The following is a 23,926-nucleotide window of genomic DNA, read 5'->3' as shown; positions in this document are numbered from 1 at the left end:
CATCCCCAAGAAGAAATGTATGTGAAACTGAAGAAGGGGAAGAGGAGAAAGGGGGATTTTTTTCTGATGAGCTCTTTCTGAAATAGTGTAATTATTGCCCTTAAGTCTTTCTCTGAGCAATGTGATGACCTTCTCCTTTTTTTCAAGTGTTATTTTTTATCTCTGTCTCTGAACCACACAGTGTTTTGTTTGACTTTTTATATTCTTCACTCAGCAATAATAATAAAAGTAATAACAGCATCCCACACTTCCCACTCTAATGATTTACACAAAGTCTTAGCTGATGAATCCTCATGGTATCCTTGTGATAGAAAGAGGCAAGTAAAGTAATCAATCAAGCAGTAATACAACTCATATTTGGTAAAATCATGTAACTGACAATTTCATGTCTGCTATACTTAACTGGCAATTGGGAGTTAAAACTAAAAATACTTTCCAAGTCTTGAAACAAACAGAAGATAATTGTTAGAAAAATCAGAATTGTCCTTCATACTTCTTATGTTTCTTTGGAAATAGAAAACTCTGCTTTGAAAATAAAATTTAAATATAATTAGGATATTAAAAACCCAACCTAAACAAATATGCAACACCTGGATTTGTGTGTCTTAGTGTCTTTCCAAAGTCTGACACAAAATATCTTTGGTTCCTAACTTCCTGAGAACTGTGGAAACCATTGCCACCCACACCCCCCCAAAGACCTAAAATATTTGTATGTAGAGCCCAAATCTCAGTGTTCATTATTTCTGAATTACCAGGAAGCTGGTGGTCACAAATATGGTATTATCCCTGCTACAAAGTACTGTGGCCTCAAAATAGCTTCCTCTTCTGGAATGAATCAATGCAAATAACTTGCATAACAGGTAGTATTTACCAAATACACTGGCCCACTTTGGTAATTTAAATGTAATGACTATTATGTCCAGAAGGCAGCTTGTAGTTGGTAATTTTTCCCTGATTTCATAGGGCTACCTAATTTTATTTTTAAGTAGCTCTCCAAAATAATTTCACAGTACAAATTGAAGAAATATTGGAAAAAGCAATTCTTCCTGTCAGCATTGCCTCAGATAATTTAGCAAAAATATCCTTCCATTTCCATGGGACCTGGACAGGGAGGCAGAATAGGGCACCAAGGGTTTTATGGTCAGCATGGTAGTCACAGCTGCCCCAACTAACCATGGAGATCACTTGAGGTGACATCTGAGAGCTCTGCTTTGCTGGACATTCCAAATTTTTGTTGCAGTTATCGTCTGCAGTTCAGGAGCAGCAGCCATTTGTACTTTTTCAGAGTGAGGAGAGCTGGGATTTACTGAGAAAGAACTTTTTCCAGGCCAGAGAACAATGTTAACATTGCCTGTGTTGTCTCTGTCCCAGTCCGTCTGTTTTTACACACCAACTCTATGCCTATCCCCTGCTGCAGGATGCAATCAGTCCCATGGCTGGAGTTTGGCCAGAAGAGTGTGGCTAACAGTCCCACCCCATTTTTTATGCAAACTTGATTTATGACTTTGATCTTATCTTAAATAATTTAAAAATTAAATAATTTATACTATATCTGTCACTTTCCAGGGCTCCTTCCTTTGTTCTTACTTTGCTCTTCTGCATTTTCCCATCTCCCTCACCCTTTTTTGATCTGTGCACATTTCCTTTCTGCATGGTGAGACATCACTGACATGAGACAGACACTAAACACTCCTTGCCCCTTTTTTTCACTGAAAGACCTGCAGGAACTGTAGCTTATTTGTGCCAGAACTATACTACCAGCATTCACAGACTGTTTTGATTGCCACTGCTTGTGATTTTGGGCTTGGCCACCCTATGTAGGTGTGCTGTGCACTGTCAGGTGGAGAGTGTGCCTGCAGGTTCTTCCTAGACTGGCAGCAAATCAAAGGTGGTGCCAGGTAGCATCACTCTCCTTCTCTCCAGGCTGAATCCAGATCTATATCTCAACCTGGCTGTAGACTGCAGAAACAGCTGTCAGTACCCAGCTGATGTAGATCCACAGTAACCTGACAATGAAAAGGGCTGGTGCCCTGTACACTTGTGAAATAAAATAAATAATTGCTCCATAAAAGGGGAAGTTAAATGAGTATGGGAAGATATTGCTGAAGAGAAAAAACCTAAAACAATCAAAAAACCCACCCTGAAATAAATTAAAGTAGGGGCTCTGGGAGCTTTAGAAAGTTATGAAATCTGACTTGCCTTGAGCTGCATACAAAAGAGGTGAGGTAGGTCTGATGTGACTTTCTGTGCCACTGAAGCAGCATACAGAGTCAGTGCCAAGGTCTGTCTGGTCTGCTTGAAGGTGGCACATGAGGAAGGGATAGAAAACCACACACAGTGGAGAACTCCCTTTGCTTCCTCTTTTCTTTTGCCTCTGTGTCTGAGGCCAGATGGCTGCTGAGCCCCAGGACTGGTTGCTTGGCTGATATGAGATCATGGCTGCTATCAGGGTTAAAGTTGTTTAAGTTGAGGCTGAGGGGGTTGGCAATATGCAGCAGCAGGGAGAGCTGTGGAATGGCCATTTGCTGGGCTGTAGAGGGAGGTAACTTGGAGAGGAGCTGTGGGCCCAAATCTGTCCTGATGGCAGCACTAAAGTTTATCTGTCAAACTTCGATGGACTGAGACCCTTGCTGCCTCTCCTCAGTGGTGCTGTTGGATTGGCAAACTCACGGCTGCCCACCATTCTATCAAACAGCCACACCATGGGGGTTTCTGCTGCATGGACCACCTTGGTGCATTGAGGCCTTTTTGGGAGCTAATCCAGTCACAGTGATGTGTGAGATGCTTCTCTGGGGGAAATTCAGCAAGAAACTGCAGCAACGGGGTCCTGAGGAACCTTCTCCATGGGGACAGACCATTAGAAGCTACTGAAAAAACACTGTCATGGGATTGCTTCGGAATCATATAGAGACATCAGTCAGGTTTGGACTGCTGTGGGATAGCTGGGAGCACAGGCTACAAGTATGAATCAGAGAGCCTGAGGTCTCATGCTTGTGCTGGCCTTACTATTAAGCACTGAGGTAATTCTTACCCTTATGTTACTGCCACACCACTCTGAGAAAGCTCATGGAGGGACAGTACAAGAGACAGCCATGTCCCTGAGGGAGAAGTGAAAATAAATAAATCTGATCATCAGGTTTATTTGTACATGAGGAAACAAGATCAGGGAGTCAAACAATTCAACCAATGTCATGAGAGTTGCTGGTGGAAGTGGCATCACCCATTATGACAGCCCTGCTCCTGATATTTCACCTTCCCTCCTCTTGACTTGCCTTAGCTCTTCAGCTTCAGGCTGAATAAAACTGCTGTCTCCCTTTTCCCTCTCCCCTATTGATTCCTCCATCTCCTGCTGGCATTTGCGAGGTGCCAATCACCCTGATATCTGAGAACCAGCAGTCCGAGCTGGATTAATCGGGACCAAGGCAACGTCAGAGCCTCAACGCTCCTTTCTTTCCCTTTCATGTGAGATGGAGCAGATAGGGAGGCTGATTGAGAGACAGCATCTGAGCACGCTCTGGGTGTACAGGCGCCACACAGAAATGTGATCCCATCATTTAGACAGCTCTGAAGTCCCCAGGGTAATTGGTGTCACCAGCTTGTCATATCCAATGGGTCAAGATCTAAAACTTATTCTTTCCCCCTTATTACCATTTTTATCAGGAAAATAAAAAAAAAGAGTATGGGTCCAATTCTGCTTTCACAGAAATCAACATGAAAAATATCCATTTGTTTCAAGTGGAAGGGAAAAGACCAGAAATTGTTTTTCCTTTTCCTTCCACCTTGATTCCTCACCTCCCCTCATAATGCACCTGTGTTTTCTGGTGAGAAACAGAGGAAATTTCTGTGGTGTAAAAGTGCAAACTGCATCCTCTTATTTCAGTATAAACCTTGTCTGGAAATTAGAAGGGTTAATCTAGACTAAAAATAATGCAAGAAGAGTTTTTGGACCAGAACATCAGGACAGTGTTGTCTTTACCATCTCTCCTGCTGCCTGACAAATGTCTGTAGAGTAACACTGAAGCCACTTCTCCTGCATGACAACCTCAGCAACCGTTTGGTCCAAGCTGTCTGTGGATTGCCTCCTGTTAATTCCTCTGGTGCATGGGAAAAAGGTGCTACATCCCTCTGACAGTCTGCTGGCCACTGACCTAGGCTCATTTGGGATCTACTTTCTCTTTTTCTCTTCCTGCAGCCTTCCCTGGCTAGGGGAGTGTTAAACACGACCAGGCTGAGGAGGAAGAAACTCTTCTATCATGTGAGGAAGGGAACAGAGGACAAAGGAAGAGATAGAGACTGACTTTGACTAGGAATAAAAATGAAGAGAGCAAAATGGATGTAAAAATAGAATTTTTCTGGAGAAGAGAGAACAAAAACTCCAGGAGTGTGCCGAGAGGTGCGGCTGGAAGGAGAGGAGAAACTTCAGTGGAGCTCTACAGCATGTCCTCACAACTCTGCATGGCTCACACAAGGGGTAGGCTGGGTTGTACCAAACACTCAGCGAGGACCAGGACTATCAGAGAAGAACAGAAATGTCAAGACCTTAAAATTAAAAACAGAAAATGGGGATGTGATGGGAAATACTTGGTGCCAGCACATGAGACAGAAATAGTCAGGGAAGAATGAAAAACCTTGTGGTCATTGCACTGGAAGGAGTATTGGCACACCAGAGTGTTATTCCTGAGCTGGCCCTGCATACCTAAGACTTGGGTCTCATATTCAGGAAGATGCTACTCTGGACAATGTGTTCAACAGTACTTCCTTTCTGTGTATAAATCATGCAGAGGGCTGCCTTTTGCCATCAAATAAATGAAGCACAAATATACACTCTCATTGCCTGAAGATCTGATTCAGAGAAAGCAGCCAAAGTCATTGGGCAGTATTGTGTCTGCCTGCTGCAGGCATCACCTCCATCTTCCTCCAAAATATCTGGCAGAGTGGCCAAGTTACCTGATCCTGGTCTTGTCTTGCAGATCTTTGTTAATTTTAGGCTAAGGAAGACAAGTAATGCCAGAGGCATCCATTTCAGAACATCATCAAGAACCCAGCCCACTGTACAGTCACATCTTCTCAGGTTTGGTATGTCCACAGGAAACCTGAAGTTAGCACAACAGGATTTTTTCCCCTGTGTGCTTCAATCATACTCTTTGGGGCAGCAGGACTGTGTGTGGGCATGCATCTGTGTGTACATTTTATTATTGTCTATTATGCTTTGTGAATCTAAAACCATTTCTCTCAATGGCTGCTGTTTTATCCTATGGTCACTCCAGAGTTACCCACAGTGATGCAAGGTGCAGCAGTGTCATGGTGACATGGGGCAGAGAACCAGGATAAACTGAGCAGGCTTATTTTATCTCAATCCTCAAAGTGTAGTTGTTATTTTATTTGACAACCATGGCTTAGCCCCCATAGTAAGTGTTTTGCAAGGGCCCACACATAACAAAAAGTTATTGCTAGAGCTGTCTGTGGCATGTTGGAGATATCTGGGAGATTCCAGGATAGTCTGGATGGCATGGCTAATTTTTATTCCCATCATGTCACCAGTTTTACACATAAGCCGCCGCTTCCTTTTCTGCCCAGGTTTTTGTCCACTCCCACGAGTTTTTTGTGCATTTCCAGGTGATACTCCTCCTCCCATAAACACGCAGAGAGCTGGTATCTATACTTACTGCCTGTGCATAGGCGCCATAAGCTCCAAACTGGATGGCCATGGGGTTGAACATGCCCATTTGTCCTGCCATTTGCTGCATGCGCCTCATTGTACGCTCCTTGTCCGTGTCAGCAAACTTCACCACCAGGCTTGAAGAGGCCCCCTGCAGCACAGGAAACAAAAGGAGACACACAGGGAATGAGCCTGATGCACACCAGCTCATCAATCCACATATCTAACACAGTTTTAGTAGAATGGGATCCAGGTGCTGATGTTTTCCATGCAACCTATCAGGCTATGAATTTTGACCCTTGCAAGAGGGTGAGAGCATCAGGAAGTAGAGGACCCTGGAGGATGAACTCCAGCAGCCTGACCCCTAGCTGCCTCCCAAATTCAAGCTTCTAGGATGTCATTTACATTTTCTCTGCAAAAGTTGCCTTATTCTTTCAACCTCCAGGCACAGAATGTTGTCATCATCAGAGGACAAAGATCTGGACACAGTGCAGCAAAATGTAGGAGGCTTTGCTGCATGAATGTGACGGGATTTGTGGATCGGTTTGTTTTGGTGGAATGTATGAGGTCTCTGCATTGTAGACCCCTGAAGTGAATTACCCTTTCACAATGCTCTGTCTTGTAACATGCAAGTCCAGTGAGAAATCCCTGCCCAGCCTTGGAGACAGGAGTCAGCATGCTGGGCAGGGTGTATGTGTCATCATGAAATGGCATGTCTTCAGCACTGCTAAATTAAGGGAGCAAAAATACTACTGGGTGGACCAGAGCTTCCTCCCCACTAACAGTAGGAAATAGAGGCTGCCTTGAAAGACCCCACACATTTTCAGGAAAGATTTACAATATTAGGATTATGTCTGCAGTCCAAACCAGCACAGAACTATGGATGATCATCAGGGCTGCCTGCAGAAATCTGTGAAGAAAGTAGTGCTTTGGGGAATGAAAGAAACCACTCTCCTTTCTGAAACCAGACGAAAGGTCAGTAGCTGTAATCCTTAAATTTCTGAGACGAGGCAGAGATGAGAAGAAATGGATCTACGTAGGAAGGTATTTTTTGGTGTGTCTCCAAGGAAGTCCTAACTTCATGGGTTGGTTGTTTCCCCACAGGGTGGCCTCCCCAGGGATACAGGAGGTGTAGGGGAGGGACAGTCTGGCTGCAGCCCTGACAGCAGGGGACAGTGGCCCTGGGAGCTGGGCTGCCACCTAAGCTGCAGAGATGTTTGGTTAGCTGTCAGGACATTGATGAAGAACAGCTGAAATAATTATGCTCCCAGAGCTTTTGTTTTGAGAAACTGGTATTCACTTGCAGAAGTACAGTCAGTGGGGAATGACCAGCTCCGTTTCTGGCTGTGGCAACAGAGGAAGACCAGCTCCATGCCAGAGGAGCTGAACTGCTGCAGGACCCTTGTTTTTCTAGCAGAAGAGGAATTTTCTGGGATGCACAAGAAAAATATTATTAACTGGCTTCCACACACCCCTATGTACCTGTAACCAGAAATAACAGCCTCAGTGAAAGCAGAATTGCTCTGCTACATATTGGGAAGAATGTAGTAAACCACAGCTATAGATGTACATATACATAAGTCTAAGCTATACATATTCAGTAGCCTCTTCAGACCTTCAGTTACGAATAAGACTTGAGGAATTAACCTGCTAAAAAAAGACCCCAACAATCTAACACCACACAATGAGTGATGTTCCCTTGGATTAGCAATGTGTTCTGGGAGACAGTGATTTTCATTGGCAAAGAATCTTTCTTTTTGACCTGTTAGTCTCTCTCTAATAAATCTATAACCCACTCACACAATGTGGTGAAGTGCAAGGTTTTGAAAGAAGTGCTTCAGGAAAACAAAAGGATGCAGAGATGAATGCTCCATTCAAAGACAGAGAGCAATCTTCAGCAGTTATTACAAAACCAAAACAGAAGAAGGAGTGGAGGAGAGGACAGAAAAAAACCCCCGGTGGCCAAAATTCCCCTGCATTTCTGTTGAAGGCTGGGTGACTTTTAATTTTTCTTTAGATCACATGATGCAGATATTGATCCTTCCCCAAATCACACTCTTAATTGCAGTTCATCGACAAATGAATATTTTAATGCATACATTTCCTGCTAATTATCACCTGGACCAGTTCTTAATTAGATTTCAACACTCATTTAATTAACCCTGATCCAAGAGACTGTTTGGTAACTTGCATCTAATGATTTAAACCTATTTGCAGCTGTATTCGAGGGAGGCAGTGGTCCACAGCAGATTGAGGTATTCAGAGCAGCTGCTGTGATTCACAGAGCAGAGACTGCATCATGATGGGCAAAATGCAGGATGGAGGATTTTGAAATTGAGTAAGGTGAGAGTGTATTCTTCTCTGCAGAAGGGGTTTTGAAGATGTGATCTGCTGTTGTTAGCATGACAAAGAAGCGTAAATAAGTTTGTGTCTTCCTTCTCCTTTTCTTTCAATCTCTATTTGCCCTGGAAGTCCGAGGGCCAGAGATCTGCCTCAGGCACTGGCTGATGCCTCACACTGCTGGAAACCAAGCTATTATTGTAGATGGCATCATGAAAACATGGGCAGCTTCCACATGAAGTACTTGCCCCTGGAGTGTTCCTGCCTTCTGATGTGAGTCATAGTGACTGCACAGCAGCTGTTTGACCCAATGGGATCTCATCTTGCCTCCTGAGAGATGTTTTTCTGGGTTGCCTGTCGCAGCAGGACTTCAAGCCTCTTTGAACATTGCTATCATATACACAGGGCAGAAAGGCCATTTGCAAATAGATGCAAGCTAGACCACACACTACAAAGAGAGAAGAGAAAAAGAAGAGGTTTTTCTAAGAGTTCTCTGCAATGAGATGTGCATGTAAGTGGTTAAAGATGTGTAGCCAGTAGAGATGCTGCATGGCTCTTGAATATGAAGACTGACCTTGGGATTGATGCTTTCATTATGTGGCTCCTCATGTGCAGCTCTTTCATGTGGCCCAAAGGAAATCAGGCAGAAACTGTATCAGATCAGCCAGTGCAGGACTTTTAACAGTGGAGCCAAATATTGCTGTTCATATGCAGCAGAACAAGGCTACTTTCTACTCCAGTCACTTCTAGTAATCCACTGGAAAACAGTAGAAATGCCCCAGAATGGGCCAGATTTTCTAGGGTAGAAATGCCACAGCCCTTCATCTGAATTATTTATTGCTTCCGCAAGGAGTTAACCCATGGTGTAAATCAGCTGTTGTCTGCTGACAAAGGCAATAGGTCCTGTCTGCTCTGTCATTTACCAGTAATACATAGTCTCCTTGCTCTCTCTGGTTCTTGGACAAGACCTCATATTTTGCTAAACCCCATGAGAGTTACACTGGGTAAGTCAATAACATTTTAAGTGTACTTCTGAATTTTTTTGAGGAAAGGACCTGTTCATTTCTCTACCCTGCAGACCCACAGTTAGAAGATACTGTCATGAAAGTAAGCATTCCTGCTGGTTCCTCTGCAATAGGCTGCTTGCAATTGGAATTTATCTCTTTTCCCATCAAATCAACCTCCTTGTTCAAGTGCTTTGATATCTACTGGTGAAAAGAATGATAACAGCTAAGTATTATTATGCTTCTCCTATTCTCTCTTGGGCCAGCAAGTCAACTTAATATAACTATCTTTCTTCCCATCCCCCTCTTATGAATGGAAATGAATTACTCCCCTTAGTCAGCAGAGTCAAGTACTCTCTAGGTTGGTGGGGCGAGGGAAAAGATGGAGGAAAAATCACTCTGCACCACACTCACTTTGTAATCCCTAATCAGAGTCCTCTGTGAGAAAAACTAATTTCCCAGCCTGTCTTGACATGTGAAATAAAGTCATTCTTGAAAACAGGAGCTTGACAGGTCACTTGTGAAATTTCATATTCAGCTAAAAATAAAATATCCATCCATTGATATTTCATTTAAAGGCAAAGGAAAACAAATCTACTGCCTGGTTTTTGGAACTTTTTCGCATTAGATATGGTCTTCTGAATGGAGTGTATACACAAATTAAGTGAAAGCATTTTTGGAGGCCAAACATTATCTGGCAGCAGAGAAAGATCACAGAATCAACTAGAATGGAAAAGATCTTTCAGATAATTGAGTCCAGCCTATGACCTAACACCACTGTGTCCACCAGACCATGGCACTGAGTGCCACATCCAGTCTTAAACACCTCCAGGAACTGTGACTCTACAACCTCCCTGGGCAGCCCATTCCAATGCCCAATCACCCTTTCTGTGAAGAAATTTCTTCTAATATCCAACCTAAACCTTGCCTAGAGCAGCTTAAGACTGTGTCCTCTTGTCTTATTTCCTGAGAGAAGAAACTGACCCTCCCTTAGCTACAGACTCCTGTCAGGGAGTTGTAGAGAGGGATATAGAGGTTATCCCTAAGCCTCTTCTCCAGGCTTCCAACAGACCACAGCTTCCTCAGGCATTCCTCATAGGACTTATGCTATAGGAGAAAGGAATTCAGGTGACCTCATCCCTGATAAGTCACAGCTGTATGCAATAAAGATAAGTGATAAAAGGGAGAGGGTTAGCTAGTGAGGGGGAATCATGAGGGAGGAGGAACCTTGAGGAAGGCAAAATGAGAGGCTCATGGAGAAGAAGGATCCTGGGGAGAGAGAATCCCTGCTGTGAGGTCAGTCTGGCTCTGCAGTTAGAGCCTGTTGTTGGAACCTGCAGATACAGTCTAGCTGGGTAAAAGCCTGCAGTCAGAGTCTGCACACTAATACCTGCAGGCAGAGTTTAGTAGGAAATAACCATCAGTCAGAGGCTGCAAAGGAAACCTACAATGGGAGTTTGCTGCAGCCAGAGTCAGGGAATTGTTGGAATCAGGATGACTGAGCTGTAAAGAGGAATGAACCCGGACCAATTTCATGCTGTGATAAACAAGAAGTCTGTGTCTTGGCTCATTTCTACCTCTAACAAGAGGGCTGCTGTAACATTATGCTACCCTTCACTATCTTTGTTGTCCTTTTCTGGTCATGCTCCAGCATCTCAATGTCCTTTCTAAATTGGGGGGCCTAGAACTGGACACAGTCTTTAAGGTGGAGCCTCATCAGTGCCAAGTACGGAGGAAGAATGACTTCCCTGTTCTGGCTGGCCACACTATTCCTGATCCAGGCCAGGTGCCACTGGCCTTCTTGGCCACCAGGGCCTACCACTGGCTCATGTTCAGTCCGCTGTCAAACAGCTCCCCCACAACCCTTTCTGCCTGGCTGCTGTCCAGAGACTGTTTCCAGCCTGTAGCACTGCAGGGGGGTGTTGTGGCCAAAATGCAGGATCCCAGACCCCATCCATTGTTGGATTCAGCCCACCTATCCAGCCTGTAGAGGTCCCTCTGCAGAGCACTCCTACCCTTTGACACTGCCCCTCAAAGTGGTGTCACCTGCAAATTTGCTAATGGTGGACAGCCCCCTCATCCAGATCATCAATAAAACAGGACTGGGTCCAACACAGATCTCTGGAGGACACCACTGGTGGCTGGCCCCCAGCTGGATGCAGGACCCTTCACCATCACTCTCTGGGCCCAGCCATGCAGCTAGTTCCTAACCCAGCAGAGTGCTCCTGTCCAAGCCGTGGCTGCCAGCTTTTCCAGGAGTGTGCTGAGGGAGACAGTGTCAAAGGCCTTGCTGAAGTTCAGGCAGACACATCCACAGCCTTCTCCACAGCCACCAGATGGGTCATCTGGTCATCAAAGGAGATCAGCTTGGTCAGACAGGACCTGCCCCTCCTAAACCCTTTCTAGCTGGGTCTCATCCCTTGACCATCTTGTAGGTGCCATGCGATGGCAGTCATGATGGCCTGTTCCATAACTTTGCTGGGGACCAAAGTCAGGCTGACAGGCCTGTATTTTTCTAGACCATTCTTCCAGCTGTTCTGATGGATGTATGTCACATAGGTACCTCCAGTCATCTGGGATCTCCCCAGTGAGCCAGGACTGATGATAAATGATGGAGAACGCCTTGGCAAGCTCTTCTGCCAGCTCCCTCATCACTTTATAATGGATCTCATCTGGGCCCACAGTCTTGTGAGCACCTAGGTAGCTCAGCATGTCTCTTACTGCTTCTGCTTGGATTACAGGGGGAGTTATTCTGCTGTTTTCTAGCTCAGGTGTCCAATTATTTCTCCCTAAAACAATATTCTTAGGAAATGTTCTGTGAAGGTCTGGCCTTGCAGAATATATGCCTGAATTTCCTTTTCCTGCCAGCCCTGTAAATCTGCTCTGATTCAGTAGGTTACTAATCTCCACAGATGGTTAGACACCTTTTTCCTTCAAAACTGATGAATCTGGGCCTAATTTGCCAAAGTCATTAAATTGTGTTTCACTTTAAGCTTAGTGAATCTCTTGCTGGAGGCAAACATACATTTAAGTACTTTAACACAAGGGTGTCTCGTGGAGGTGGACCTTTACATCTTCAGTAGCTCAAATGGAGCCAGGTAAAAGTTCTGGGCCAAAAATATTTTTTAAAAAATTGTTATATTGAAGTTCCAATGACTAAAGCTCTTGAATATAAGAAATTTGAATGTGCAAATCCTATAAAATACCTTCCAAAATGTCAGGCATGTACACAAAGATGGTTAACTGAGTAGGTTCTGCTGGATAATCCTCTTTTAGACAATGGTTATATTCCTAAGTGTGACCACAGAAAAGGGTTTGCCTGTGGTGGAAATTTTGCCTTAGCACTCCTTTATTGACTAGAAAGCAGAGCTGGAAAGTTGCTGACCTTCAGCAAGACAATCAGGGTAATATTTCCGTGCAGGGATCCTTGATGTTAAGGCCCAAAAGCCAAAGGAGGATTTCTTTGCTTTGGGCTCTGTCATCTCAGGCCATTTGGCATGATGTCCCCTAAGTTTGAAAACAAATTTGGAATTTTTTTGAAAATGCCTAGGAAGCTCTGTTGAAAAGAGGGCTGCTGAATTAGACAGTGGGGTTTACCCCAACCTGGGATTTTAGGCAAGCAAAAAAGAAACTACTGTGCAATTAAACTCTAGAGCAGTGGGAATTTCAGCTAGGCAGAAATGTAATTACCCAGGCTGGAAGGTGACCAAAAGACCAGGACTAACATCCCTCCCATCTTGTGAAATATGTTATTTTTCTGGCACTTAGGGCTTCAATTTCATGTCTCATCTGAAAGATGAGTAGACAGCAGTCCCTAGGAGCTATTTCCACTGTACAGTCCTGAGAGCTGGTTTAGACACTCTTGAGAGTGACAGAGATGGAGAGGGGAAAGGAGGCATTCATCCAGGACTGTAGTGATGGACCCTTTGATAATGCTGCTCCCTCAGTAGAGAAGATTCTTCATGCAATGTCTAAGCAGAGAGAGTTGCTGCAGGTACTTCCCTCCACAAGTCTCCAGAGCTGTTAATTTATTTGGAGTGGAAGCTTGATTTAGGTTTTATTTGCCCATACACTACTTACCAGGTGTCTCTCAGAGCTAAAGTTATTGCTTTCCACAGGGCAACAGAATCATTGAGTCCTGGTGTCACTATACCCAATTCTAATTAGGAAGAACTCAATATATAACCCAGGTGTTAGTATGCCTCTCGAATCAAAGCCAGATATCTGAAAAACCTAAACTTAAAAGCAGAGTTCTTCAAACACTTCTTTGTTTTTCAGCTCAGTCTATGGATGATAAAAGTCCTCACAAAATCATTCACCTTCCTTAATGCATTATGAAGTGGGAGGTATTGTTACACCAACAGACTAGAAATTCCTTCCTGATACTTAGGACTGTGAAAGCAGTAAATACATTTTTTTGTCTATTTGAAGACAAACATAAAATCCAGAATCCAAAAGAAAATGTTGTATATTTCTCCCTTACAAGATGAGCAACATGGTTTGAAAGATTAGGTAAGTTTAGTTCCATAATAACTAAAAATATACTTCCCTCAAAATATCCTTACATGCCCTGCCCCCCCCCCAAAAAAAAAAAAAAAGTCTTACTATAATTACTATTAAGAACATATTTAGTAGCTGCAGTATAGAGCCCTTTGAATGATCTTTCAGTTAAACAAGCAAGGATGAAAATAATAGAAGTGAATTATTCCAGTCGTACAGTGAACTGACTATTGTCAAAGCAAAGTAACATCTCAACCAGCTGTGAGATCCTGATGCTTCAGGACCCTGCTCACAAGAGCTCCACACCTCTTTGGCAGCTCAGGGTGATGACATGAACAGCCTATGATGACTTGGGAGAAAAAAAAAAAAGAGCTAGAAGGGCTGGCAAGCTGGGCAGATTCATTTCAGCTGTTCATATGACATAAAAGAATATTTCCATGGCACTACATTGCCAACAGCCTGCACATGGCTGTCCCTCTCAGATCCCTGTCATGCTACAAGACTCCATGCTATTGTGGTGTAAACCACGTTGCTTAACTGAGATAATAAAAGATTTGGATTTTTGTAGCATATTTAAACTGAAGATCTCCAAGCACTGTCCTGCCATGGGCTGGACCAGATAAGCTTCAAAGGTTACTTCTAATCCAAACTTTTCTATGATTGCACAGTTAATTGAGAAAGTATTCTGTTTTCAGGGAGGTGTCATGCATGCTTTAATACAGAGAAACAGATGGTCAGTTGGAGCTATGAAATGGTGTAAATTCAGTGAAGATCTCCTGGGTTTTCATGGAATAAGAAGTCAGTTTATGTTGAAAGATCTGCCCTTGCTGTATTCCACTCCACTAAGACTGAAACATGCCATCGTCACAACCCCTATTCCTGTGAGCACCACCAGACAAACCTTTGGAATGGGAAGTCAAGCATGATCTTCTATGTGATTTCACGTGCCAGTGGACATCTGAAGCAAAGACATTGGTGCCTGGTAGGAGGCTTCACATTCATGAATTTGTGTGAGCTTCAGTTGAGAGCCTTGTTTGAAAGTCATAGTTTTGATAATTTGGGGACATCTTTTTCCTCTAAAAATTAATTTTGAACTTTGCAAAACCCATTTGGATAATAGCTACTGCATCACTATGCGTTGTTTTGGATAGGGATAACATCCTACCAGTTACTAAGATCTTTCTGTTTTCCTCACAAGAATATGTGTTCTCCATCCTGACCACACACCTGAGCAAGGCTGGGAAAGAGTGAATTAAAGGGAAAAAATGAGAAGTATCCAGAGCAATTTAATGCTGATCCATAGCCTAACTATGTAGGAGGTCGCCACTGATTTAATGAGGCTTAGATCAAAAGATACAGGAAGAGAAAAGGAGGAAGAAAGAGATGCCCTCAAAAGCAAGCAGAAGAGGTAAAGACAATTCTAATATCTTTACTCCTTATTAGAGGAAGGTCGTGATGCCCAGTGGAGCTACCTCCAATAGGCCAGGAACTCCCCTGGCAGGCAGGGACTGTTTCATGTCTCCCAGGCTGGAGGCTTATCAATGACTCTGATATCCCAGGAAGGTCACTGCTTGTGAATTATTTTAGTCCCTCAAGTCCTAATCTTGCACAGTTTAGAAAAGAGTTGAGTGGAGTAAGAATTGCAGGGGCTGTTGTTAGCACCAGGACCTGGGCAACTCTCAGCAGTGACATGATCCTGTTCCTGCTTTTCCATGACCACCTCCACAGCTGCTGATTTAATGCCCAGCTCCCCTTGGAGGTGAGAAGGGTTGGGTGGGTGCCAATTGGATATTTTTTTTCCAGAATGAGGTAATGTGGCTCACAAGCAGTCATCGCTTGTTTGGAGGTGGTGAATGCTGTGGGTCAGAGGGAGCAGAGAGGCCCAGGGAAGATGTCCAGTGATATCTATGTCCCACAAGTCTCTTCAGTGCTCTGCTGGATTACAGTGTGGTTTTGGAGATATAACCAGAGAAGTGAAGGCCATTTTTGGTGCCCTCATGATTCACACCCTGTGTCAGGCAGCCAGGCTGCCTGGATCTCTGCTCAGAGACCTAGAAACATGATTAATTAGTTAATTTATGAAACTGTGGGAGACGCAGGGAATGCAGTCTTACAATTTTACTTTTTATAGAAAGAATTAAGGGAAGAATTAAGGGAAGAATTAAGGGAAATTATGGCAACACAGTGAAACTGCTGTCCCAGAGCTTGTAGAATCTGCAGTCTTGATGGAAGTGGTGGGATTGGGCCTATGAGCTTTCTTCCCTGCCCCCCCATCTAGAGCCCACTGCTCAATGAAAAGGTAAGATGAGCTATCAAGAGTCACTGGACTTTGGTGGTAGAAATGGCTGCTAACTAACATGTAGGTATTAAATGTCCACTGCTTTTTTCACTCTGAAGTACAACACACACTTTTATAAATGGTGTTTAAGAAGCATATTCAAAAAAATCATTCATTACTGGAAAGAGGGTCAGGCCTGCTGCTGGTGACTTATTAAAGGGTTCCTAAAGTATTACTATTTTTTAATAGAAGGAATGGATGTGCTGTGCTTTGCCCAGAGTTAAACAACACACCCTCTGTGTTGCAAAACGACATTGCAAGGAATGTGGTTTCTTTAGAGAGTTCGAGATCAACAGAAAAGAGAAGAAAAACCGGTCAGAGCTGACATCTCCATTCTCACCCAATGGCTTCTCTAACAACAGTCACGTAAAACCAGGCCTCAGCCTTCTGCTTTAATTTGGACAGGTGGACTGGCAGTGATGGTACCTCACTCTGCCCTAGACTTTGTGACTTTAGGCAACTAACTTTCACGCAAACTCAGGTATGAGTCATGAAGGTCACTTAGATGCTGGAGTTTCATCAACTTTCAGCCTGGATTACCTCTGAAAATCTCTTTATGTTTCTGTGGTCATGTAAAAGAAAAGTCTAATGGATTTTCCATTTCCTATTTTAGTTTCAAGAAGAGGAGGTTCAAAGGGAGAACTTATGGCTCTCTATGATTACTTGAAAGGAGGTTATAGAGAGGTGGGGACTGGTTTTTTGTACTATACCTGCAGTAGAAGATCAGAGGAAATAGTCTTAAGCTGAAACAGGAGACATCCAGACTAGATGTTAGGAAAAAAAAAAATCACTATTAGGGTTTTCAGGCACTGGAATAGGTTGCCCTAGTGGAGTCACCATCCCTGGAAGTATTTAAGAGGCATCTGGACCTGGGTGATGTGGTTTAGGAGTTACAAAGGTAGTGCTGGGTTATTAGTTGGACTTAAAGATCTCTTCCAATTTTGATGATTCTGTGGTAGTGTGATTCTATTTACCCTGACAGCCTGAGGGGCTCAGTGACTGTGTCTCTACTGACCCTCACAATGTGGTTTTTATTAATTGAGAACCTGAGGCCATGCTGGAATCTCAATGAGAGTAATTTTTGTTGGTTAATTAATACTTTGAATCGTGGTCTATTTAATTGTTGTCTGTTTATACTATGGGTATGTCCATGGTTCTATTTATGTTACTGAGATATTTTGAAGACATTTTTGGTAAGTGAGGGGGTGAATTGTAGGCTTCAAGTTTGATATTCTGTATTTCCCAGATATCAATAAATATTAAGATTTAGATTCTCAGGTGTTCACTGGTTATTACTTCTCTACTGGAACCAAGAACAAGAACTGCTGTCACTCAGCTAAGAACAGGCTAAACATATAGATTGATTATGTAAAAGACTGGTTCACTCCCATACATTGTGTTATTATTTTTTTGTTTGTTTCTCTCTTGTGTCTTGTCTGTTAAAAAGACATTCAGATTATCTAATTGTAGGCATTTGGGGCATCAATTCTAAACCCTCAGCAACTCAAGACAGTCCAGACCTAGATCCTCTCCATCAAATTTAACAAAAGTGTAGATGGTCTTGAAGTTTTATACTTTGACTGACACTTTGAAGTAATTCATCCATACTGGTTAACCCTGGCCTCTAGTTAGCAAACTGCTGAGTGTAGGAACTGTCCTGTCAGAGATTTTTATGGTGTTTAGCACATGGCAGTTTTCTCTAGGAACAACAATAACCACATTTCCAACAGTAGCAGTCTGAGAGGATGTCTTACTATAGTTTCTGGGAGGATGAAAAGAATGTTCTAGTTAATGTGAGACCTGCAAACAAGAAGCTGTGGCTCCACACACCCAGCTCACAGATTTGGATGACTTCCTGAAGAATGTATCTTGCTGGAAATGGAATGCACTACAGGTTTTAAACAGCAGCCTGAGTACTGAAACTTTGTGGAAATTACAAACCCTTCTGAGCACTAAAGGCTGCCATGAGCCTGAGGGGAGGAGGGGAGTGTGCAGCTGGATGTGTGTGCATATTTGCGAAGAAGGGAGGAGCAATGAGGAAAGTTTCTCCTATGAAAGAAATGATCTAATTTGAAGCAAGTCCCTCATGGGAAGAGCTGTGACAGAGGCTGCTCTGTTCCTGTTAATTTTCACAGTGCAGCTGTCAGCGGGTCTGTAAATAGTACTCTGCGAAGCCAACGCTTCCTATCCACACATCAACCATTCAATTAACAGAAGAACAGAAGAAGGAAATAAAGTGCACCACAGCCTTCTATCACGGCTTTGATGTTTTCCAGCAATTTATGAAAGTGTACACAAATCTAATTACAAGCCCCACTGCTTCCCATTTACATGGAGCTCCTCAAGTTCAGAGCTGTTTATACCAAAATAATTGTTAAAAATACCTCAGCTGATCTACGACATTGTGGCCCCCCACTCACCGGAGCCACTAGGCTGCTCCTCCCAGGGAGTTCCTGCCTACTTAGTGCTTTGGTGCAGCCTGCTCCTGCAAAATCTGCTTCCCCGCCACTCCATGAGTGTAGGATCCAGGCTGCAGCTTCATCGTGCCCACAAAGGCCCATTTCCCTCCTTTTCTCCACCTGCTCAGAGCTCCTTTTGAAGACTCTGCACTGCTTTTCCCTTCCACCCCTAATTCACCTAAATATTCCTCTGCTGTATTAGTGGGGAGTGAGCACAGCTGCTCAGCTGTTTTCCACAGTGGGGCTGTGTCTGAAGGCAGCTTCACAGAGCTTTGTAAAGTCGTAGCTGCACCACAGGAATGCACAGCAATAACAGCAGCAGTCATTAGTGTGAGCTGGGGGTGGTTTCCTTGGTGGGGTGCCTGAGCATCCAAAGCCAGGAAAATGAGAACCAGTGCCCCCTTTGCCTTTAGTTTGAAAGAGGCCACTGCACAGGACAAAGACATGTCTAAGTCTTGGTTTAGTGCCTGGCATCCCTGCTCATGCCAGGGTGTTGGAACTAGATGATCTTTGTGGTCTCTTCCTACCCAAACCATTCTGTGATTCTATGATTATTGAGGCAGTTTTTGATAATTTCATATTTAAGTCATTCTTACCTGATAAACCAAACAGGTGACAAATTCCTTTAGCTTAAATTATGGAAAAAAAAAATCTATGGTATGAGGGGATAGACAGTACTTTGTCTAAGGAAAGAAGACAATTCTTTCAGCTGACTGTTACCCACGTTTAGCTGGGAATTTTCGTACTATGTGTGGACTTCCAAAGAACATGATAGACAGAGGCTCAAAATCGATCTCATTCAAGGTGTTATGCCATTCATATTTTCTTGCTTAATAAAAAGTGTAAAGTACAACCACTAGAAATCTAATCCATATGTCATCTAACAACATTGAGCAATAATTGCATAATTTGATATTTGGTTGTTCCTAGACAGAGATTTGAATTTGGTTTTGTAATTTGCATTGATAAGAGCTGCATGGAAAAATATTTAAATGAAAACCCTCAAGTTAACAAAGTTGTGCATCACAATACTACTGTTTTTTCAGAGTTCAGCTAAATTGAATCTTTCTCTGAAAGGCAGACGTCTGTTCAGTGCTTGTATCCAAGTCTCACATTTTCCCTTTTCACTAAACAAGGATTCCATCTGAAAAGTAATTTTCATGGAAAATGTTCAGCCAGCTGTAGATAGACTTGGGATGCTATTGCCTGGATGCAGAGGAAATGCAGTGCTTTGACCAAGTTGCTGCAGGCTTCTGTAGTAAAACAAATAGAGGATTTGGCCTGTATGGTGGGAAAAACCACCTTACAGAAGTCTGGAGGTCTTGATGGCATTAAACATCATTAATTAAAGAAAGGTATGGAATGAACATAGTGCTGACAATTAGCGTGTTAAGCAAGTTCATTGCACATCTAATGGAATAGGAGTCGGGGGACTCTGCTGCAGGATGCCTGGTTTCTGATCCCAAATTGGTTTATCTGGGCAGCAAACATCCAGGACAGATTTCAAGTCTCCCTGCATTGGATGTGATGTGTTCACTTTAAGCTGCACTGGGTTTATCTTTAGTTTTTAAGCAGTATTGGTCCTTCTTTCATTCTACGTTGCACTTTGGATGAAGAACCACTATTTTGGAGCTATAGGACCATAGCAAATTTATGCTTAAAATTAGCTGAAAAGCACACTTCAATTTGGTTTTGCCTATTAGTTAGACAGGTTTCAAAATCTATTTCTGTAAAATAAAATTTCTCCAAAGGTATCTATTTCCCTTTATTGATTATACAAGGAACTTAGATGATAAACTTAGATGACAACCTCAGACATGAGTTTCTTAACTTCTGGGTGTCTCAAATTAGGTTAGATGAGTCTCACCTCAGGTATTCAGTCTAAGTCTGTTATTGAGTAATCCATTGTAATGGGACAGGCATGCCCAGAAGGTGTTATTGCCCATCCTAGCACAGAAACATGAAGAATGTAAAAATCTCTGGAAATGTCTCTCTGCTTTCTGTGGGAATCATAGAAGATATTTAGAATAGGGCCAAAGTTTCAGGTTGTTAAAGATAAGCACATCACACTTGTCAATTCTTCTCACTCCTGTGCAGGAAATGTACACAGAAACAGTACTGTTCTACCCCTTCCAGGAATGAATTCATAAGCAAAGAAATTTTGAGTTGCCACAGTGGGCAAGATGGTGAAAAGGGTGCAAAAATACTCTGTTTTTTAATCCTGTGTAGCTTCTGGGTAGAATAATTGTTGCTGTGACTTAAACGTGCGTGATTCTGCCCTTCTACTCCACTCTCTTGAGACCTCTCCTGCAGTTCCGCATTCAGCTCTGGGATCCCAAACATAAGAAGGAAATGGACCTGTTGGATCGAGTCCAGAGGAGAACACAAAGATGCTCAGAGTGCTGAGGCACTTCTCCTGGGAAGACAGGCTGAGAGAGTTGGTGTTGTTCAGGGTGGAGAAGAGAGGGCTCCAGGGAGACCTTACAGCACCTTCCCATGCCTAAAGGGCTACAGGGGAGCTGAAGAAGGGCTTTTGACAAGGGTCTGCAGTGAGAGTACAGAGGGGAGTGGTTTCAGACTGAAAGAGGGCAGGCTTAGATCAGCTGATAGGAAGAAATCTGTCCCTGTAAGGATGGTGAGGCAGGGGAGCCTGTTGCCCAGAGAGGCTGTGGGTGCTCCAACCCTGGTAGTGACCAAGGCCTACTTAGATAAGACCTTGATCAACCTGGTCCAGTTGAAAGTGTCTCTACTCCTGCTAATGGACATGTAGATGCTCTTTAAGGTCCCTTTCAATCCAAACCATTCTATAATAGTTCAATAAACTTTTGGGAAGAGATTTTTTCTGCGTGGGTGGATGGACAAGGCCACATCTTAGATTTGTAGGATGTGTTCTGCAGAATGGCTCTTCAACATTTGGCTGTTGCCCAGATACAAAGACATGGGGAGAAGGAGAAAACCAAGCTGAAGATGATGCCTAGGAAGAAGCATGACTGACAGGTAGAATAATAATATTGTCCACAGTATTTGAGAATGGAGGTGGAGGATAGAAAAGACAGGTTTTGAGTGGGAAAGTTCAAGAGCTCAGTTTTATACATATTGAGCTTGTTCTGACAGCTCAACATCCACCAAGAAATGCTGGAAAGACAGACCAAGATTTTGGGTTGGACAGGAGTCAGTCCTGAAGCAGAAAAATTAGATCTGCAAGCTGTCACTACAGTAATAGCAGCTGAATTTGTGTTGGTGGAAAAGGCTGTTAGGGACAAGGCTTAGATGAGGAATAGAAGAGAATGATAGGAAGAGACCTGTTTATGTCCCCATATGGACAGGAAACAGAGACAGGAGGGGATGTAGTAACCAAAGCTAAAAGTACAGGACATATGATTGCTGTAAATATATTATATAAGTGCAAACAAAAGTACATGAAGATTATGATCTCTTACAAAGGATGATACAGAGTTCCAGTAAAACACTGTAATAAAGTTAATGAGCTGATAGAAAATATAATCTAAAAAGACAAAAAAGAAGCTCTTTTGACAGGATGCTAGAGAAGGAACTTTGCACCTGCTCAAAAGTAGGGGATTTTGGGTAGCTTATTTCTAAAGGAATTTGTGTAAAAATCGGAAAGATTTAGACTTGGTGGACCCTTAGGAGAAACAGGTGCCTTGCAAAGAGAAATAGGCTTGTAATTGCTGATGGTCAGGCACTTGTCCAAAGTAAGGTTAATTAAAAAAAAAAAAAAAAAGAAAAAAAAAAAAGAAAAAAAGAAAGGAAGTTTCATAAAAGAGAGTTGCCTTTTGAAACTATTAGGCAACATATGTTGTGTGAACAGGAAGTCACAGTAGAGCAATAATGCTGACAGCTGTGGAGAAACAGGAGCCTGCTGCAGGAATGAACGGCTCGAGACCTGACAAGAATGATGATGGATACCCTGCTGGTGGTACACGAGGACAAACCAAGAGATGCTGAAATTTGCCCTACCACAGGAACAACATTGAGTTGGCATTGCAACTGGACAAACGAGGCCAGACCTAGGAGCAAGAGGAATGGAAGGGGGGCTGAGGGAAGATGGCAGAAATGCCCCCCTCCTTCCCAAGCACGATGGGCTGCGTCAGCATCTCACCACGAGGTGGCTGCATTTCCCTGTGAACGTCCAAGTACGTCCTGAAAATGCTGCACACCCCAAAGTACCATGAAAACAAGAATGGACACAGAGATCCTGGCAGGATTTGGCCTATCTTATTCAAAGAGCCTTGGAAATTTTTAGCCACTGTGGGAAAAACCTGTTGTGTTCCACGTCTTCATTGACTGTTGGTCGTTCTGCAGGTCTTCAAGGTTCTGCAAAGAACCTTGCAGTGTTCTGGTAGCAGTGTTGTGCTTGCTTGTAGCTCATGGGAGACACAAGGAAATGCCATGTAACCGCTTATAAAGAAGAGGAGGAAATTAATTTCCTCCTTGCTTTTCCTGTGAACTAAGAGTATATACTGTGAGGTTCAGCCAATCCATGGAAACTTGTAAAGCTGTGAAAACTCAATTCTGAGTCTGGGATGGGCAAAGGTTAACCTAGTAAAGGTAAAATAGTGGTGCTTTTTCAGATGCCCTGATCTGGTTATTAAAGAATATTTCTTTAACAGGTGTTTGAGTCAGATAAGTCAAGAGGACAAATGGTCCCATAAAACTGACCCATGGTCAAATTCTGGTGTTTTGTATATCCTAAGTTGCAGTGATATCACCAGGATGGAGTCATAAGTTGTTTCCAGGTGGTTGTGAGATGAATATGTTTTTGTAATCCAAAGTGTTCTGAAAGAAGGAAGGAAAAGGGCTGAGGAATAATGATATTTTGAGTATACTAGATCTAGATAAAATCTTTAACTCTCCTTGGGTTTTGTCTTTTTTTGTCATGTCTTCCTCTCACCTTTGTCACAAGAATTTGCAGGGTTTTGGGGATTGGGATTGTCTTTTTACCAAACTTTTTTGTGGTACCACACCCTACTGAATTGAAATTCCTGATGTCGTCTTACAGACACTTTGACTTTGAGTCAAAGTTTGAAAGGAAGTCATTAAAAGTACCTCTTTAACATGTCTGAGGAAAGATGTCCATAATATATCAGTACAGGATGTCAGCAGCAAGCCCAGCATCTGGATTTGTCAGAAGGAGACTTTTAGGAAGAGACTTAAAAGTACTTAAATCCTTCAAAGAATGGAGACCCTATTTTGAGGAGACTTTTTGGTACCATCACTGGTAAACATGTACCATTTTTAAACTGATTTGTCTAAGATAGGGTTCCAAAAAATGAGATCTTGATAGTTTGCTAGTTTTAGAAATTTTTTTGCTTATAAAGAATTTTCCATTTTCATTCCTGCAAAGATCTAGAGAAAATCTGTTGGACCCATTTTAAACTTATTTGGATAAATTAATGAATTTACATTAGATTCTCTTATTGACAGGGAGATTGTACAGTCTCAAATATTTTTAATTGTGCTTTCTTGTATCCTTTCCAAGTTGTCAGCATGCTTCTTAGCCTTCCATGTTTTACACTGTGAATAATTCATAATAAAAATAGTACTCTATTATAATAAACCAAAACAAGTTGTACCATATTTTCTTCTACTGGCAGTGAATGCCTTA

The 23,926-nt window shown here is 42.8% G+C and overlaps 1 protein-coding gene across 50 annotated transcripts in view; it reads right to left on the bottom strand.

Annotated features, from left to right (window-relative positions):
• Positions 1–23,926, bottom strand: part of CELF4 (CUGBP Elav-like family member 4) — a 676,060-nt gene that overhangs the window by 50,343 nt on the left and 601,791 nt on the right. For 32 of the 50 annotated variants that reach the window (XM_063422567.1, XM_063422590.1, XM_063422542.1 and 29 more), the window contains one exon: positions 5,667–5,810. In XM_063422567.1, coding sequence (XP_063278637.1) covers positions 5,667–5,810 — 144 coding nt within the window. The remainder of the gene's footprint in view (positions 1–5,666; positions 5,811–23,926) is intronic. The other 18 variants (XM_063422571.1, XM_063422592.1, XM_063422560.1 and 15 more) reach the window with 1 other exon arrangement.

This window comes from Prinia subflava, chromosome Z (genome assembly GCF_021018805.1).
Source record: "Prinia subflava isolate CZ2003 ecotype Zambia chromosome Z, Cam_Psub_1.2, whole genome shotgun sequence".
Classification (NCBI taxonomy): Eukaryota; Metazoa; Chordata; class Aves; order Passeriformes; family Cisticolidae; genus Prinia; species Prinia subflava.
The sequence above is the reverse complement of the archived record's forward strand: the minus strand, read 5'-3'. Positions and strand labels throughout refer to the sequence as shown.